Source organism: Chiloscyllium plagiosum, unplaced genomic scaffold (assembly GCF_037043375.1).
Source record: "Chiloscyllium plagiosum isolate Xiang-an unplaced genomic scaffold, Cpla_swu_hap1 HiC_scaffold_7, whole genome shotgun sequence".
Classification (NCBI taxonomy): domain Eukaryota; kingdom Metazoa; phylum Chordata; class Chondrichthyes; order Orectolobiformes; family Hemiscylliidae; genus Chiloscyllium; species Chiloscyllium plagiosum.
This window is the reverse complement of record NW_028270145.1, coordinates 15,854,174-15,872,333: the sequence shown is the minus strand read 5'-3', so window position 1 is coordinate 15,872,333 and position 18,160 is coordinate 15,854,174. Positions and strand designations below refer to the sequence as shown.

At 40.6% G+C, this 18,160-nt stretch overlaps 1 protein-coding gene across 1 annotated transcript in view; it reads right to left on the bottom strand.

Moving 5' to 3' along the window:
- Positions 1 to 459: 459 nt before the first annotated feature.
- Positions 460 to 18,160, bottom strand: part of LOC122551901 (secreted phosphoprotein 24-like) — a 29,636-nt gene continuing 11,935 nt past the window's right edge. Inside the window, exons 4-6 of the mRNA XM_087988588.1 lie at positions 16,096 to 16,392; positions 13,981 to 14,154; positions 460 to 1,066 (exon numbers count right to left, since the gene is read on the bottom strand). Of these exons, the coding sequence (XP_087844714.1) occupies positions 14,020 to 14,154; positions 16,096 to 16,392 (432 nt within the window). The 3' untranslated portion in view covers positions 460 to 1,066; positions 13,981 to 14,019. The remainder of the gene's footprint in view (positions 1,067 to 13,980; positions 14,155 to 16,095; positions 16,393 to 18,160) is intronic.

Below are 18,160 nucleotides of genomic sequence, written 5' to 3'. Positions count from 1 at the left end.
AAAAGACAACTACCATTAACTGTACCCATACCTTTAATTATTTTATAAACTCCTATCAGATCACCTCTCCACTTCCTACACTGCAGTGAAAGAAGTCCCAGCCTGTCCAGCCTTTCTTTATAACCTAAAACTTCCATATCCAGCCACCTCCTGTTAAATCTCTTCTGAACCATTCACTGTTGGACTGCGACAGAATGAATGAGAATGACTTCTGATCCATTCATTATGGGATTGCTTTGTTCTATCTATCACATGTGCCAAGGTTGATCCCTCAGTTTCAATCATAATAATGGAAGAAGGGCGGTGGTTATGCCAGGCCAGGAGGTCACAGATGAACTACAACTCTGCTGCTTCTGATGTTCCATAGCACCTCATGAATGGCAATCTTGTGTTTCTAGATTGCCTCAAAATCTCCCCATTTATCACAGTGGCGATAATGCAGTACAGGTTGGAGGGTATTAAGTCACTGAATCTGTTCATATAGGTACACCACACATACTTCAGGGATGAATAAAATTGCAATGAGTAAAAAGGCATTTCCATGCGCTATAAATAGTTAATTTTATTTGAAAAAGGGAACCATTTATTTGAAAAACATATATGTCTGGTTCACCTTCATCTGGGTAAAATGATGCAATGTATCATATGATTCCGATTCAGTCTCATTTATTGTCAGGAAGCTACTAACTCAGATCATGTGTAATAAATTCTCTCATCACACCAACAGGCCAGTACTCAGCCCCATATATGTGTGAAATGTTTTTTGTGTTGTGTTCTCAAATTGAAAGAGCCTCAGGGGCTCAAAAATTTAATAGTCGATATCAATATCTACTATGCATTATATGGCAGTTAATTAACTAGTTCATTGCTAAGCAATGATAATGAACAAGAATATATTGAATTATCATAAACTATTACAGTAATATCAACTAAACAGTAAACTATTAATAATTAAAAATCCACAATGTTTTAAAATTAACTTTACAGTATGATAACTTTATTTTTCCTGCAGATCATTTTCCTTCATTGTGACATCTCTTTTCATTCTTTAGTATTCTTCCAAAATCTGCAAATTAATCAGGGAAATTAATTCAGTGAAAATTCTCAATTGTTTTAGCTGAATTTTAGTTAATCATTTCTAAAAGGTGTTTTTGGAGAGTCTTTTCAGTTCATGAAAAGTCTCTCCAGTTAAAGGGAAATTTGATTTCCTTGCGGATACCTCCTTAGAAAGGGGCTAATGCTGGAAAGGATGCTTACTTCCTTCTAGATATGATGGCACCAGTATTGAGTTAACAGATTAACTCTGGAAGCATCAACGGTCCTTTCTACAGTGACTAAGCACAGATACATGGAGTATTTTAATTCTGTTCACAGGAAGATACATGCATGAAAGGGAGCTAAAAGAAACTGAAAGGACTATTTTCATTTTCAGTGTAAGTATTTACCAGATCCTCTAACGTGACCAAATATTCGTGACACTTTATCACACTTGACAATTTTGACAGTTTACATGTGGGGAAGCGGTGTTGTAGTGGCAAGGTCACTAGACTGGTAATCCAAAGGCTCATCATCTGGGTTCAAATCCTATCACAGCAATTTGTAGAATTTAAGCTCAACTAAATTTGGCATAAAAAGCTAGTCTAATGGTGACCGTAAAACCATTGCCTTAAATATTCATTAGTGTCCTTTAGGGACAGATCTGCAGTCCTTGCCTTCTCTGGCCTACAAGACCCAGGAATAAGATCCACAGCAATGTCACAGCAATACAAAAGCTCAAAGGAATGAAACTAATCACACCACTCAGTATCAACCTAGACACTGGAACCAGTGAAGTCAGCCTTGTTGACCCTGCTTAGTAACGTCAGGGGGCTTGTGCCAAACTTAGGAGAGCTGTCCCACAAATGACTCAGGTAACAGATTGACATAATCATACTGAGCTAATCATATTACACAAGGTCCCAGTATGCACTGTTCCACATACAGGAGAGATTTATGAAAGGTGGTAGAGCAGTGATACACAGTCAGGAGGGGGCTACTGTTGGAATCTTCATCATTGCCTCCCAACCCTATGAAGTGACATGTTCTCAGGTCAAGCATTCAATTAAATGTCCTGCTGATTACTACTGATTACACTTCCACACAGTTGATGCATTACTACTCCTCCATGTTGAACACCAAATGAATGAAGCACTGAGAGTAGCAAAGTCTCTGAATGTGCACTGATGGGGGATTTCAATGTCTATCATCAGAATGGGTTGTTAACACCACTACTGGCCAAACTAGTTAATTGCTGCAGGACAAAACTCCTAGACTGGGTCTGCAGCAGACGATGAGGGAACCATCAAGACAGTTAAATTTACTTGACTTAATTGTTACCAATTTATCCGTTACAAATGTATCTGTCCATAACGGGATTTGGAATAATAACTGTCATATCAGTAATAACGGTCCAAAAATCAATTCTTTATTATGAATTGATTAACTTCTTGGATCCACAACCTCCTGTCAGGATCTATTGGAGATGAATTTAGCCAGGTCCAGGAGCAGGCAACCTATTTGTATTGTCAAGTCTTTCTTGCATGGGGCTGTAGCTGCTGTCACAGAACTTGTTTAACCTGATCACAAGTTTCATTTGAAGTTAACAACTGACTGAACTTGTTCCTCAGGCTGATTTGTGTGTTACAAATCTTCTTTGCTGTTTTGTTTCCAACACATTTTGAAGCTGCTGTTTTTACTCCCTAGATTCTCCTAATTCAATCAAAGTTTTAAGCATTTGTTGGTCCAGTATATTTTCTCCTTTTAAACCAGCTCTAATAATGGACTGGCCTCTCCATCATTTTATTTTTTCCCTCTTGATTTCTTTTCCACTTGCTGCTTTCATGGTTGTTTGTTCTCTTAATGTCCTGTTTAAGTTATTTCATTACTGGCACTTATTTCTGAAAAGACTGTATTATGAGTGGCCTTCAGCTCTTCAACCATCTGATGAATGAGCAGCACTCCGAAAGCTAGTGCTTCAAAATAAACCTGTTGGACTATAACCTGGTGTTGTGTGATTTTTAATTAAGTCTGTGCAGACCCTCATTCCCAATTGCTAAGCAAAACTTGCTTGATACTCTGCATCAAACCTGAATCCAGAAACCATACCTTTGAATGGTGTTCAAGTATTTTGAATTCTTTTAGGAATTCTGCTGTGTCCCAATTTACATGAAGGAATATTATGAATATTTTTACAGTGTGTCTTTGGCTTGCATTATTTGCTGAGAGTTCAACTCATACCCTGATCAGAGGAGTTGAACTGATCTCTTGGAAGGAATTTTGCCGATTTGCCAGCATTGAAGTGTGATTTCATTCTTCAATGCTTCAACCAACAAAGGCATCAAAGGTTTATTCCATGCACTTTAGTGCAATGTAAGACTTGCAATCATCTGTTTCACCTATAGAATAATTTTCTTGCTCAGTATTCGAATGCAGTATGTCTCATTAGCACAATGTTTTCCACCACTTGTTTTTCCAAACCATTATAACACAAATTGTATCTTACTCAATAGCTAGGACCTCCATGGATTATTATATTTAAATTAGAAGGACACATTATAAGTTATGACATTACAGCAACCAACTGATATCTGTGGTGTGCAGCTTGTAAACCCCCAGCAGAATAACAGCTGAATAGAGTTTCAACATTGTATGCACACTGCATACGGAGCCCTTCAAGGCAAGATACATGTACAACAGTAACCACCACACAAGTCATGTGGATCTGGACATTTGTGACAAGCTATTGGCCATCATGCAGCAGAATTGTAATCATCCACAATCTGTAACCTCAGGGGCTTGCATATTGTAATGGAAAATAAACATTTATTGTGAAATCTGTAAAAGAATACTTTGTAAAGTCTTGCAGGCAGACATAAAAAGCAAAGCCAGGGAAAAATGTAAAGTTAAACCAGACTCACAGTTGTCTCACAAGGACAGTAAACTATCATATCAACAATCAAGGAATGAGAAAAACTACTCCATATGTGGAAAGGAGCTTGAATGTTCTAAGCTCCCAACCTTGAGATATGATAAGGAAAAGCGAAGTATAGTATAAAGGGAGCATGTGAAAGTCATGAGGCGCCCCTTACATGAGGCATCTTGCCAATGTATTGGGTAGGCTCTGCAGAGTCCAAAATAAACTTTTTCTTTGCTCTTGCTAGCATTTGAGTTGAGTCAATTTAATTTCCACGATACATATCCCCAAATCTATTGTTAGCTGCAAGCTGGGCGAAAAACCTTAATTCAATGAGGAGTAAGGGAAGGTATGCCAGGAACAGTGCTGGCTGTAACTAAAAATAAAGTGTCAATAAAACTACAACCCAGGGCTACTTACATGCCAGACAATGGAAACAGCATGATGTTGACAGTGCTAAGTGATCAATTAAATAATAAATCAGATCGTTTTCACCGCAGTCCTGTCACAGCCAGTAGTGAATGATGGTACACAGGACAAGGACATTCCAAAAATATCTCCATCTTAAATGGTGGGGGAGCCAGACATATTAGTGCAAAATGCTGAACTGAAGTATGCTTTAGGTCCTGACAACAATAACACTGAAGATTTGAGCTCCAAAATCAACTATGCTTTTGACCAAGCTGTTCCAGTCCTGGCAATTCCCTGGAAATATGCAAAAATTACCCTGGTATTTCCTATCCATAAAAAAGACAAATACAATTTAAGAGATTGCCACTCCATCAGTCTACTTCCAATCATCTGCAGAGCGACACAAGGCCATCTACAGTGCTAATAAGTGGCACTTTCTCAGCAACAAACAGTTCGCTAACACTCAGTTTGTGTTTGACCAAGGCCACTCAGCTCTTGACATTTTTACAGCCTTAATCAACCAAGGACAAAAGAGATAAACTCAAGATGTGAGGAGAGGGTGCCTGTCTTTGACAGTAAGGTCCTGTTTTAACAAGTGTGGCTTCAAGGACAATTAGCAAAACTGGAGTCAATAGGAATCAGGCAATAGGAGAAAGTGAGGACTGCAGATGCTGGATATGAGAATATAAGAGTGCGGTGCTGGAACAGCACAGCAGGTCAGGCAGCATCCGAGGAGCAGGAGAATCGATGTTTCAGGGAAAAGCCCTTCATCCGGAATGAGGTTTTCCTGATGAAGGGCTTTTGCCCAAAACGTCAATTCTCCCGCTCACTTGAATCAGGTAATTGACATTCCTTGGTTAGACTCATCCCAGCACAAAGGATCGACATCGGAGTGCATCTGGGAAAATTATCAAACAGTGAAATTCATAAATGATCTTGGAGGAACTGTTGGATGAAGTTCACAGCACAGAATCAGATAAGTGAATTGTTGTTTTTAAGTGTGGCCTGCAGAAAGTCTGCAGTAGTGAGTAGAGTGGGTTCTTTCTTGATTATATGTTTTTGGAGATATGTCTCTTGATTAAACTTAAACACCAATTTTGATGGTATTAGGTAAGAACTTTCAAAAGCTGATTGGGGGCAGATGTTCACAGGTAAAGGGACTGCTGGAAAATGGGAAGCCTTCAGAAATGAAATAACAAGAATCCAGAAGAAGGAAAGGCTGATAGATACACGGAATGTTGGATGACTGAAGAAATTGAGGGTTTGGCTAAGAAAAAGAAGGAAGCATATATAAGATATAGACAGGATAGATCGAGTGAATCCTTAGAAGAGTATAAAAGCAGTAGGAATATACTTAAGAGGGAAATCAGGAGGGCAAAAAGGGGACATAAGATAGCTTTGGCAAATAGAATTAAGGAGAATCCAAAGGGATTTTACAAATACATTAAGGACAAAAGGGTAACTGGAGAGAGAATAGGGCCCCTCAAAAATCAGCAGGAGGTCTTTGTGTGGAGCCACACGAGATGGGGCAGATACTAAATGAGTATTTTGCATCAGCATTTACTGTGGAAAAGGATATGGAAGATATAGACTAGGGAAATAGATGGTGACACCTTGCAAAATGTCCATATTACAGTGGAGGAAGTGCTGGATGTCTTGAAACACATGAAGGTAGATAAACCCACAGGACCTGATCAGGTGTAACCTAGAACTCTGTGGGAAGCTACAGAAGTGGTTGCTGGGCCTCTTGCTGAGATATTTGTATCATTGATTGTCACAGGTGAGGTGCCGGGAGATTGGAGGTTGGCTAACATGGTGCCACTGTTTAAGAGTGGTAGATGTAATCCAAATGGACTTCAGTAAGGCGTTTGACAAGGTTCCCCATGGGAGACTGGTTAGCAAGGTTATATCTCACGGAATACAGGGAGAACTAGCCATTTGGATACAGAACTGGCTCAAAGGCAGAAGACAGAAGGTGGTGGTGGAGGGCTGTTTTTCAGATTGGAGGCCTGTGACCAATGGAGTGCCACAAGGATCAGTGCTGGGTCCTCTACGTTTTGTCATTTAAATAAATGATTTGGATGCGAGCAAATGAGTTACAGTTAGTAAGTTTACAGGTGACACCAAAATTGGAAGTGTAGTGGACAGTGAAGAGGGTTACAACAGGATCTTGACCAATGGGCTGAGAAATGGCAGACGAAGTTTAATTCAGATAAATGCAAGGTGCTGCATTTTGGGAAAGCAAACCTTAGCAAGACTTAATGGTAAGGTCTTAGGGAGTGTTGCTGAACAAAGAGACCTTGGAGTGCAGGTTCATAGCTCCTTGAAAGTGGAGTCACAGGTAAACAGGATAGGGAAGAAGGTGTTTGATATACTTTCTTTTATTGGTTAGAGTACTGAGTACAGGAGTTGGGACGTCATGTTGCGGCAGTACAGGACATTGGTTAGGCCACTGTTGGAATATTGCGTGCAATTCTGGTCTCCTTCTTATCGGAAAAATGTTGTGAAACTTGAAAGGGTTCAGAAAAGATTTACAAGAATGTTGCCAGGGTTGGAGGGTTTGAGCTATAGGGAGAGGCTGAACAGGCTGGGGCTGTTTTCGCTGGAGCGTCTGATTTCTTCTCTACTTATGCTGGATGGTTTCAAGTAGAGGTTTTATTTTGACAGTTTGTGCAATTCTGGTCTCCTTCCTATCAGAAAGATGATGTGAAACTTGAAAGGGTTCAGAAAAGATGTACAAGGATATTGCCAGGTTGGAGGATTTGAGCTATCGAGAGAGGCTGAACAGGCTGGGGCTGTTTTCTCTGGAGCATCGAAGGCTCAGGGGTGACCTTCTAGAGGTTTACAAAATCATGAGGGGCATGGATAGGATAAATAGACAAAGTCTTTTCCCTGGGGTCGGGGAGTCCAGAACTAGAGTGCATAGGTTTAGGGTGAGAGGGGAAAGATATAAAAGAGACCTAATGGGCAACTTTTTCATGCAGAAAAAGTTATAGAATGAGCTGCCAGAGGAAGTGGTGGAAGCTGGTACAATTGCAACATTTAAGTGGCATTTGGATGGGTATATGAACAGGAAGTGTTTGGAGGGATATGGGCCGAGTGCTGGCAGGTGGGACTAGATTGGGTTGGGATATCTGATTGGGATGGATGGGTTGGACTGAAGGGTCTGTTTCCATGCTGTATATCTCTATGACTCTTTGACTCTAAGATGGTTGTGGTTGTTGGATGTCAATCATCTTGGTTTACTGGCATTGCTCACATCTCATGAATAAAATATAAAAAGCACCGGGTACCAATCAGACTAACGGTTGGTGAAATCATATTGTGCTTTGCTTAGACTGCCCTTTACGTGCTGTGTCCAGTTCTGGTCACAGTGAGATAAAGGAGAATAATTCAAATCCTGGAGGAAGTTCAGAAGGAGAATCTGATCCATAGTATTAGACAAAGAAGTTATGAAGAAAGACTTTAGATTTTCATTTTCGAAAGACAGCATCTGGAAGTTGACAATGAACAAATATGCACAATCAAAATACTGCTGAAAAATCAATCCCATACCGTTACTGCAAACAAAACAATTACAATGGACAATGTAAAACATTTGAAGATTAAAATAAACTGCATGGGACTGAGGATGATGAGAACCAAGCAGAAAGCTGAGAGTAGGAATAAATGGGTCATGCTCAGGTTAGCAGCATGTAACCAGTGGGACACTGAAAATAGCAGTGCTTGGAACCACTTACTCACTATCTGTATCAATGATTTTGAGATGGGAACTAACTGTAAGATTTCAAAATTGTCAGATAATGCAAAACTTTGTGAGAATGTGAGTTATGAGGAAGATGTAAAGAGTGTTCAAATGATTCAGGTAAGCTGAGTGAGTGGGCAATAAATATCAGATCAATAATAATGTGGATAATTGTAAAGTTATCCACTTTTGTAGGAGGATATTTCTTAAATAGTGAGAGATTGGAAAGTTAATATCCAAAGGGACCCAGGTGTCTTTGTTCACAGATCATTGAAAGCTAGCATGCAGGTGCAGCAAGTAATTTGTAAGGCCAACACTGCGTTGGATTTTATTATAAGAGGATTTGAATACAGGAGCAAAGAATTCCTGTTTCAATTGTACAGGACACTGATAAGGCTGCACTTGGAGCATATGTGCAGCTGTGAGGAAGGATATTCTGACCACAGAGGGAATGCACAGGGTGTCACAAAGCTAGTCTCTTTTTTTTCGAAAAGGTGTTCCTTGGCTCAAGGAGACTCTGCCCTTGATTTTATTCAGAGGGGTAATAAACTGGGCCGGGCTCCAATCAGTCTGGTTTGGTACAGAGATGAACAGTATTTTGAGAGGCCTTTTGTTTATATGTAAACAGGTGAGACTTCAGGCCAAAGTGGTAATGTCTTAGAAGTGACCTGCATAATGAAAGAGGAGTGGTCAGCTCTCTAACTGAACTGAACAGTTTAGTTCAGTCTTGAGCTGGTTGGAAGTTCAACAGGGAGCTGTGTGGAAACTCTCTCTCTTTCTGCCCTTCAACTTCAACCTGTAAGCATGTGTTCCATTTATACTGGGCTTTAAAGGGAGTTTGCTTATAGGGACTGTTGTGTATATTTGGAACAGTCTAATTAAGTCTATAGGTTGAATTCTGTAGGGGTTCTTAATTCTGTTCTTTGAGTTTCATTGTGTAATTTTGTGAATAATTTTTGTCTGTTTTAAAACCTAGTTGTCAACCCAGCTAACTTAATCTGGGTAATTTTCATTGTATCCTTACCCGAAATTGTAAAGTTATGATCTGTGCTGCCAGCTTAAGAATGTTTTAATTTGTCTGACCTAGTCCATAACAGATTGGGGGCTTTTTGTGGGATTTTAAACAGTGAGTGGTAGGTGCTAGTGTCTTTATTTTGGGTATTGGTTTGGTTACGTGGACAAAATTTGGGATAGAAATGGTTGTTTCAGTTGGCAGAAGTTTTCTGGAGGTGGATGTGGTGATTTTGGAAGTTTTGCAAAAAGACCAAGTTGCAAGAATTAGCAGAGAAGCTGCTTCTGTGAGGAAAGGAGAGATAATTACAGCAGTAGCTCAGCATTTAAACTTGCTGGAGAAACCATCAGAATCTATAGAGATGGCAAGAATTAGCTGCAAATGAAGTAGCTTGAGTTGGAAGAAAAAGATAAGGAAAGGGCAGCAGAAATGAAACAGCTTGAGTTACGATTAAACGCAGAAGAGAGGGAAAAAGAGAGCAGAGAAAAAGAGAGAGCTTTTGAGTTTCAAAACTGACACTTAAAAAGGAAAGACAGCTTAAAAGGCTGGAGATAAAGGCTGAGGGTAGGCTTAATGAGGAAGAGAGTGAGGAGGTGCAATCCCTTGGTAGTCAGAAGCCTTGTGAGAAACTGTTGAAGTATGTTCAAAGATTGCCTAAATTTGATGAGAAGGATGTCGAAGCCTTTTTCATCTAATTTGAAAAGGTGGCTAAACAAATGCAGTGGCCAGTGGCAATGTAGGTTTTGTTGATCCAAACAAAACTTGTGGGTAGGGCTGGTGAGGTATTTGCATCACCATCAGAGGAGGTAATTGGGGAGTATGTGGAGGTGAGAAAAAGCCATTTTAAGTGCATATGAGCTTGTACCAGAGTCTATAGACAACTTTGCAGGAATCAAAGGAGGGACCCTGATCAAACCTATCCTGAGTTTGAAAGGATCAAACAGAGTAATTTCGATAGGTGATTAAGAGCTTTAAAAATTGAGCAAACCTATGATGCCTTTAGAAAGGTAATTCTTTGGAAGAATTCAAAATTCACTGCCTGAAGTAATGAGAACACATGTGGAAGAGCAGAGAGTTAAAGCAGCAAGGTTAGCAGCTGAAGTGGCTGATGATTATGAACTGCTCCATAAAACTCGGTTTGGCTTCCAGAACCAATTTCAGTCCATGAGGGATAGAAACTGGGGCCAAGAAAAATCCTCATTTGGAAAGGGAAAGGTAGATCAGAGTGAAGATCATAAGGATAACTTATCACAGGGTGAAAAAGAAACCTTTGAGGGGCACAAAGAAGTTAAAAAGCTCCGGTGTTTTCACTGTAATAAAGTGGGCCACATGAAATCACAGTGTTGGTGGGCTAGGAGAAAGCTAGATGTAGGGAAGCCAGACAAGCCTGGAAGTTTTGTTGGACTAGTATTAAAGAGCACCAGGGAAGTTAGACAACTGCCTCAAAGTGTACAAGATGATCAGAGGTCGATTAAGGAGGAAGTGCCAGATCTGCTTAAAAAATATACATGCAAGGGTAAAGTTTATTCACATAGACCAGGAGTAGTAGGTAACGAGGTTACAGTATTAAGGGACACAGGATCCTCTCAGTCTGCAATGCTGAAGGATGAGGAGATGTGTTCTCCTGAGGGACTATTGCCAGAAAAGGTACTGGTAACAGGAATTCATGGTGAGACAAAAAGTGCTCAGTTGTGTAAAGTGAGGCTAGAGAGTCCAGAGAAGAGTGGAGAATTTGTGGTAGGAGTACTGGACAAACTCTCATGTGTTAGTTGCAGTAACAGGTGAGCCTTTAAAAGCAAGGTTTAGTGGACTATATTAAATTGAGAAGAAATGGAGTGAGGTAAACTACTTGATAAGGACTCCAGACAGGAAGAAATCTCACAGAGTGTGTCATGTGAATATGCTCAAAAGATATTTTGATAGAGAAGGAAAGCAAGAGGAGAAGGTGTTAATGATTACAGCTCAGAAGGAAGAATCAAGTTCAGACAATTCTGAATTAGACATTCCTCAAATCAAATTGGACAATGAGGAAGTTGTCAAAAATTGGTATACATTTTTGAGTTACCTTCCACAAGAAAATCAAAATGACCTGAAAGAGTTATTACAATCACATGGGCGAGATGTGCAGAAATAAACTGGGAAGAACTAACCTAATTGTGCTTGATGTAGATATAGGAGATGCTGTTCCATATAAGCACCATCCTTGTAGGCATAACCCTCTAAAGTTGGCACAGGTTCAGAAGGGGATAGGGCACATGCTCCAAAATAGTATAATCAAAGTGAGTTACAATGACTGGAGCTCACCCATAGTAATGGTGCTAAAGCCAGATGGTACCCAACAGTTATGTGTGGACTATCGCGAAGTCAATGCCATTACAAAGACTGATGCATATCCAATTCCACGGTGGGAGGACTGTGTTGAAAAAGTGGGACAATCAACTTACATTTCAAAGTTGGACTCGGTCAGAGGCTACTGGCAAGTACCTCTGTCAGGGAGAACAAAGGCAATTTAGGCTTTTGTAATGCCAAATGGACTATATTAGTTCAAAGTCATGCCATTTGGTATGAAAAATGCTCCAGCCACATTTCAGAGACTGACTAATAAGGTCATTGCCGGTTTATCCAACTGCGTAGTGCATATTGATGACCTGGTGATTTTTAGTCACTCATGGAAGGAACGTTTACAGCATTTATTAGACTTGTTTGATCGACTTCGGAAGGCAGGCTTGGTGGTAAACCTAGCTAAAAGTGAATTTGCCAAAGTCCAAGTCACCCTCCTGGGCCATGAGATGCTAGAATGAAAGTAATTGGGGAATATCCCACACCGTTGACGAGAAAAGCAGTTCTACAGTTCCTGGGATTGAACGGGTTTTATCGAAAGTTTGTGCTGAACTTTAGCAGTGTAGCTGCACCACTCACTGAATCGTTAAAAAAAGGCAAGATGGTTCAGTGGACAGCGGACTGTCAAAAGGCATTTGATAGCTGAAAAACTGTGTTAACTACTGCCCCAGTATTAGCCACACCGGATTACACAAAACCTTTCAAGGTGGCTATTAATGTCAGTGATGTGGGTGTTGGTGCGGTGCTTTTGTAGGAGGATGAAGGGACAGAAAAACTTATCGGGTATTTTTCCAGGAAGTTAAACGTTCAGCAACAGAAATATTCAACAGTGGAGAAAGAGACTTTCAGCTTGGTGTTGGCATTACAACATTTCCGTGTTTATATTACCAGCAATGCAACTGAGACAGTCATATACACTGATCACAACCCATTGACATTTGTGGAAAACGTTAAGCACAAAAATGCCAGTCTGTTTAATTGGAGCTTGTTGTTGCAGCCATTCAATTTGACAATTCTGAATGTGACAGGTTGTAAAAACGTGATTGCCAATGTGTTGTTGAGACTCGAATGAGATCCAGAGGCAATTGGTGGTAGGTGTACCGTGATCTGAATTTGCATGTGGTTATGAATGTTTGCATGTTTATAGTTAGTATAGTGTATATGTGTATTTAGACTACTAACCAGGTTTTGAAGGGTTAAAAATGAAGCCATCTTTTAGTTTTTTTTAAGGGGGAGGTGTCACAAAGCTAGTCCTTTTTTTTCTAAAAGCTGTCCCTTAGCTCAAGGAGACTTTGCCCTTGATTTTTTTCAGAGGGGTAATAAACTAGGGTAGGCTCTGATCAGTCTGGTTTGGTACAGAGATAAAAAAGTATTTTGAGAGGCCTTTTGTTTATATGTAAACAGATGAGACTTCGGGCCAAAGCGGCCATGTTTTAGAAGTGACCTGTATAATTAAAGGGGAATGGTCAGCTCTCTAGCTGAGCTGAGCAGTTTAGTCCAGTCTTAAGCTGGTTGGAATTTCAACAGGGAGCTGTGTGGAAACCCTTTCTCTTCCTTTCTGGCCTTCAACTTAAGCATGTGTTCCATTTGTATTGGGTTTTAAAGGGAGTTTGCTTATTGGGACTGTTGTGTGTATTCAGAACAGCATAATTAAGTCTAATTGGATGGGCTGAGTTCTGTAGGGGTTCTTTATTATGTTCTTAGTGTTTCATTGTGTAATTTTGTGAACGAAGTTTTGTCTGTTTCAAAATCTAGTATTCAACCTAGCGAAAGTAATCCGGGTAATTTTCACCGTACACTTACCGAAACAAATTGCAAAGTTATTGTCTGAGCTGTCTGCTTAAGAACGTTTTGAGTGGTCTGACTTAGTACATAACAAGGGGCATAACTGGACTGATTCCTGGATTGGTGGGATTTTCCTGTGATGACAGATTGAGGTGACTATATAGTCTGCAGTTCAGAAGATTGAGAAATGATTCTGTAGAGACCCACAAAATTATTAAAGGGTAGATACAGAAATGGTATTTCATCTGATTAGCAGGGTCTAGAATGAGGGAACATAATCTTAGACTGAAAGGCAAGCTAATTTAGACTGAAAAGAAGCAGAATATCTTCGCTTTGAAGATGGTGGATCTGTTGAATCCTTTACCTGAGAAGGTGATGGAAGACTAGTCATTAAGTAAGTTCAAGGCAAAGATTGATAGATTTTTAGTTATTAATGATGACAAAAAATATGGCGATAGCACGTGAATATTGCATTGAGGTAGATAATCAGCCAAGGTCTAAAATGGCAGAGTAGGCTCAATGGGCTGAATGGCCTATTCGTGCTCCTATGTTTCGATGCTTCAGTAGATTATAGAGGAAGCTGAATGAGGGAGAGCAAAATTGATTTGGAAACTGGATAGGCATATTGATTAGATGGGAACAAATAAGACCAACACAAACTGGTTATAATGTTATGCAATCCAGGACAAAACATAGATGAAATAAAAACAAAAGTAAGTCTCTGGTGATACTTACTAAATTTGGATTTTACTCTCTCCAGTTCTTCCAGCCTTTTCAGTATCTTCTGTGGTACCTGTGGCGATTCCATCTGTTTTGCCTTCGTCTGCCCCAGCGACGCCTCCACCAATACCACCATCTTGAACCATGTCCCTTCCTGCAATGTCTGTATCTTCGACCTCTGCCATATCTCTGACATAAGAAGTATCAGTTATATCTCCAATTCAGAGGATATAGAGGTCTTTGTGTAAATATTTCTTGAACAGAAAATCTCAAAAATCTGTCTTAATCAATCAATCAGGTCTTCTTTATGGTCAAACATATTAATTGCCCAGATTTTGACTTCAGTGACCTATCTCTGCATAGGCAAGTTTAAATCTCCCTCAGATAGCAATGTGCTAACTTCACTTCATAACACAGCTCCTTTCCTTAAAGCCAAGTGATCAAAGGACAAAGTTTTCATTGCAAGTAAAAGCTTTAAATGGGAGGTCAAAATAAGACAGTCTGTCCATGTAGGTGAACAAAGAAGATCCCATGTTGTTATCCAAAGACAATGAAGCTCTCGTGGTCAAAGGTTGCACCATCAATAATTAGATGAATTGCTCTCCTTTCGCATTTGTTATTTGTGGGGCCTCATAAGCTGCTTGCTGTATTTGTTAAAAGGAATAGAGTGTATTGTTGGTTTAACCAATCACATGTCATTGGGTTTGGGAAGTTAATAAGTGGTGTCATTGCTGATCTGATCTTTGTGTTATCAACCACTTTCATACTGGAGTACATTCTGAGTCGGCTGAAAAACACGTATCAGTGTTGCCTGGACTTTTCATATACAGCAAGCACCTAATTTTTAAAATTTGTTCACTTGTGGGAATAGATAATGCTGGCTGGGCCAGGATACATTGCCAGTTCCTAGGCACCCTTGAGAAGGTGTTGGTGAGCTGCTTCTTGAACTGCTGTATTAGATGGACAATGTGAAAACTCACAATGCTGTTGACTGAACCACAGAATGTTATCAATTAAAAAGGTAAATTGTGTATATTACCACTATTACAAGAAGGTTGAAACATAAAAGCAAGGGAGTCGTTTGCAATTATCAGGGACTTTGGTGAAAGTACATCCAGAGAACTGCATATAGGTCTAGACTCCTTACTGAAAGAAATGTTGGAATATCTGTAGGAGTGCAGCAAGTATTCATGAGATTGATTCCTGGAAAGGGTGGGCTATTTAATAAAGGGAGTTGAGTAAGATGAACTGATTCTCTCTGAAGTTTTGAAGAACACATGGTGATGCCATTGAGTTATATGAAGTTCCACTAGTATTTCAAAGATTAGCTTCCCCATTTGGAGAATCTAGAACATGTGGGTCAAAGATCGATGACAATAGGTTGTCCGTTTAAGACAATGATAGGAGAAATTTTTCACTCAGATTATTGTGAATCTTTGGAAATCTTTCGCACAGAGACCAGGATCCCCATTTGCCTCATATTTAAAGCTATGATAGATTTGTGCCTAAGGAGATCAAGCATTACATTCACAAGCATCCACTCCCTCCAACACCAATGCTCAATAGCCGTATTTACAAGATGCACTGCAGAAATTCACCAAAGATCCTCAAACAGCATCTTCCAAACCCACAACCACTTCCATCTAAAAGGACAAGGGCAGCAGATACATGGGAACACCACTATCTTCAAGCTCCCCTCCAAAACACTCACCATCCTGACTTGGAAATATATCGCTATTCCTTTACTGTCGCTGGGTCAATATCCTGCAATTCCCTCCCTAACGGTATTGTGGGTCAACCCAAAGCAGGTGGACTGCAGTGATTCAAGAGGCAACTAGGGACAGGCTATAGAGAGTACAAGCCAGGTACTCCCACATTCTATAAATGATTTTTTTAAAATAAGGGCACAATAAAGGGGTTGTGTAGATGGTCAACCTTGATCTAGTTGAATGGCATGAATAAGATGCCAAATGACTCACCTCCCTCCTTATGCTGGACGGTTTCAAATAGAGGCTTTATCATAACAATTTAGCTCTAACATAAAATAAGACACCACTATTTCAAATCAGATTACAGGATGTCATAAACCAGTACTTAATGAAGTGAATTTTTCAGAGTTCTGCAATTTACCTTTGTATTGCATTCCTCTGATGATTCACTGCTTTCCGATGACGACGATGGTGGTGATTTGGTTGTTGTTGTTGTAGTTGTGGTCAACGTTGGCCTTGATGTTGCTGTTGACGTCGGTGTTGGTGTTGATGTTGATGTTGAGGTTGGGGTTGATGTTGGTGTTGGTGTCGACGTTGTGTTTGGTGTTGGTGTTGATGTTGGGGTTGGTGTTGTCATACTTGTGTTCATGCATTGTACCATAACAACTGGACTTTCATTCCGTCTCACTTGAACCTGGCTGGTGCAAGTAGCAGTTTTCTACAAATATAACGATTGAGGTTATAATTCAATAACAGTGTTAATGAGAGGAATATTGAACTAAAGATCACCCACCTGACTGAAGTATACTGTAAACAACAAGGGATTTTATTAACACAATGAATATTGGGCTAGATTTCCTGGGGAGTGACAGTCTCATGCAAGTTGCCACTCTCATCCTTCTTTTCAATGGAGGAATGGGTTTTTCGGAAGTGATCTGCTTTGGTCTCCCTCAGATATGTGGAGCCATTCTTCTATTCTGGCAGGTCTTTTGCAATGTTGAACTGTCAGAGGAAGGCAGACTGCATCCCCATTTCACAACAGTCAGTTGCTGTATTCTGAGAATTGAAGAGTCCACAAAAAACACTTTAACAGCTGCTGTCAGACAATAAGTGCATCATCAAGTATGATGTTAGGGTGCTGGGTGGATAGGATGCTAGGTGGTCAGGGGGCATGAAGCCAGGTAAATAGGGTGACCAATGGAGTCAGAGTTAAGTGACAGCTGGATAGTGCCCAATGTATGTAGGATATCATGAGCAGGGGGTAAAGTGCCATGTGGGTACAGGGCCAGTGTTAAAGATGGCAAGCAGGGCAGTTAAGTGGTGAGGGTGAGCTGGTAAAATTTGGTCTGGCAGTGGAGTGGTGGGTGGGGTGTGTGGATGTTGTGTCTCGGGATCACATCCAGTGGCAGTGGCAGGGGGTGGGGGTCAGATCCATCGGAGGGGCTTTGGGTCCCAAGGACTGTCAGATGAGGTCCTGGGTGATGTTAATGGTCGGCGGGTGTAGTTAGGGGTATGTAAGGTAAGTACGCAGTCAGTAGATGTAAGTCTCCAGTTTTAATGGCGATGTTCAGAAGGTTCTGCTGAGCAGAAAATTCAATTCCTCAGGCAATTCCTATGAGTGTCTGGCACTGTGAGGCAGCAGTGCTAACCACGGGGGCTCAGTGATCAGTACTACTGCCTCACAGCGCCAGGGATCTGGGTTCAAATCCAGCCTCGGGCGACTGTCTGTATGGAGTTTGCACATTCTCCCCGTGTCCGCGTGGGTTTCCAACGGGTGCTCCGGTTTCCTCCCAAATTCTAAAGATGTGCAGGTTAAGTGAATGGCCATGCTAAATTGCCCATAGTATTCAGGGATAGGTAGGTTAGGTGCATTAGTCAGAGGTAAATGCGGAATAATGGGAAATGGGTTTGGATGGGATACTCTTTGGATGGTCGGGGTGGACCTGTTGGGCTGAAGGGCCTGTTTCCACACTGCAGAAGTTCTATGGGAGTGTGCTACAATCAGGATTCCACAGAGTCCACATGCATACCTCCTCTCTACACTGGAATAATGTCTATCTGGCCAGCAGAATATCTGTCCCACTGCACATTGGTATGGTACCATGATATTGTTCAGTGTGGGAGACTGAATGCATGATATTTCTTTTCAGCTCCCTGAATTTCACTTGCGGGTCCAGAATTTTTCATCATGCCCGATAGAAGGATTGCCCAAGGAAAATTAGGCTGGAGGTAGGACTCCATTACCTGCCATTTTCCCACTGCTAACACTTTAACAACATTGATATTCAGCGCTCTGATATCCAGCATTGCCAGAACAGTGCAAAGGGCAGTGCAAAGAATGAAAGGGTTGCCTATCTTAATGCAGCTAATCGCAGAATCAATCTGACTGAATCAGATCAGCGAGGTTACTGAGACAACAGGGTTATAGGCAAATCCTGAAACTATTCAGAAAAGTATTTTTAAAATATTTTATAAAGATTCCTTTT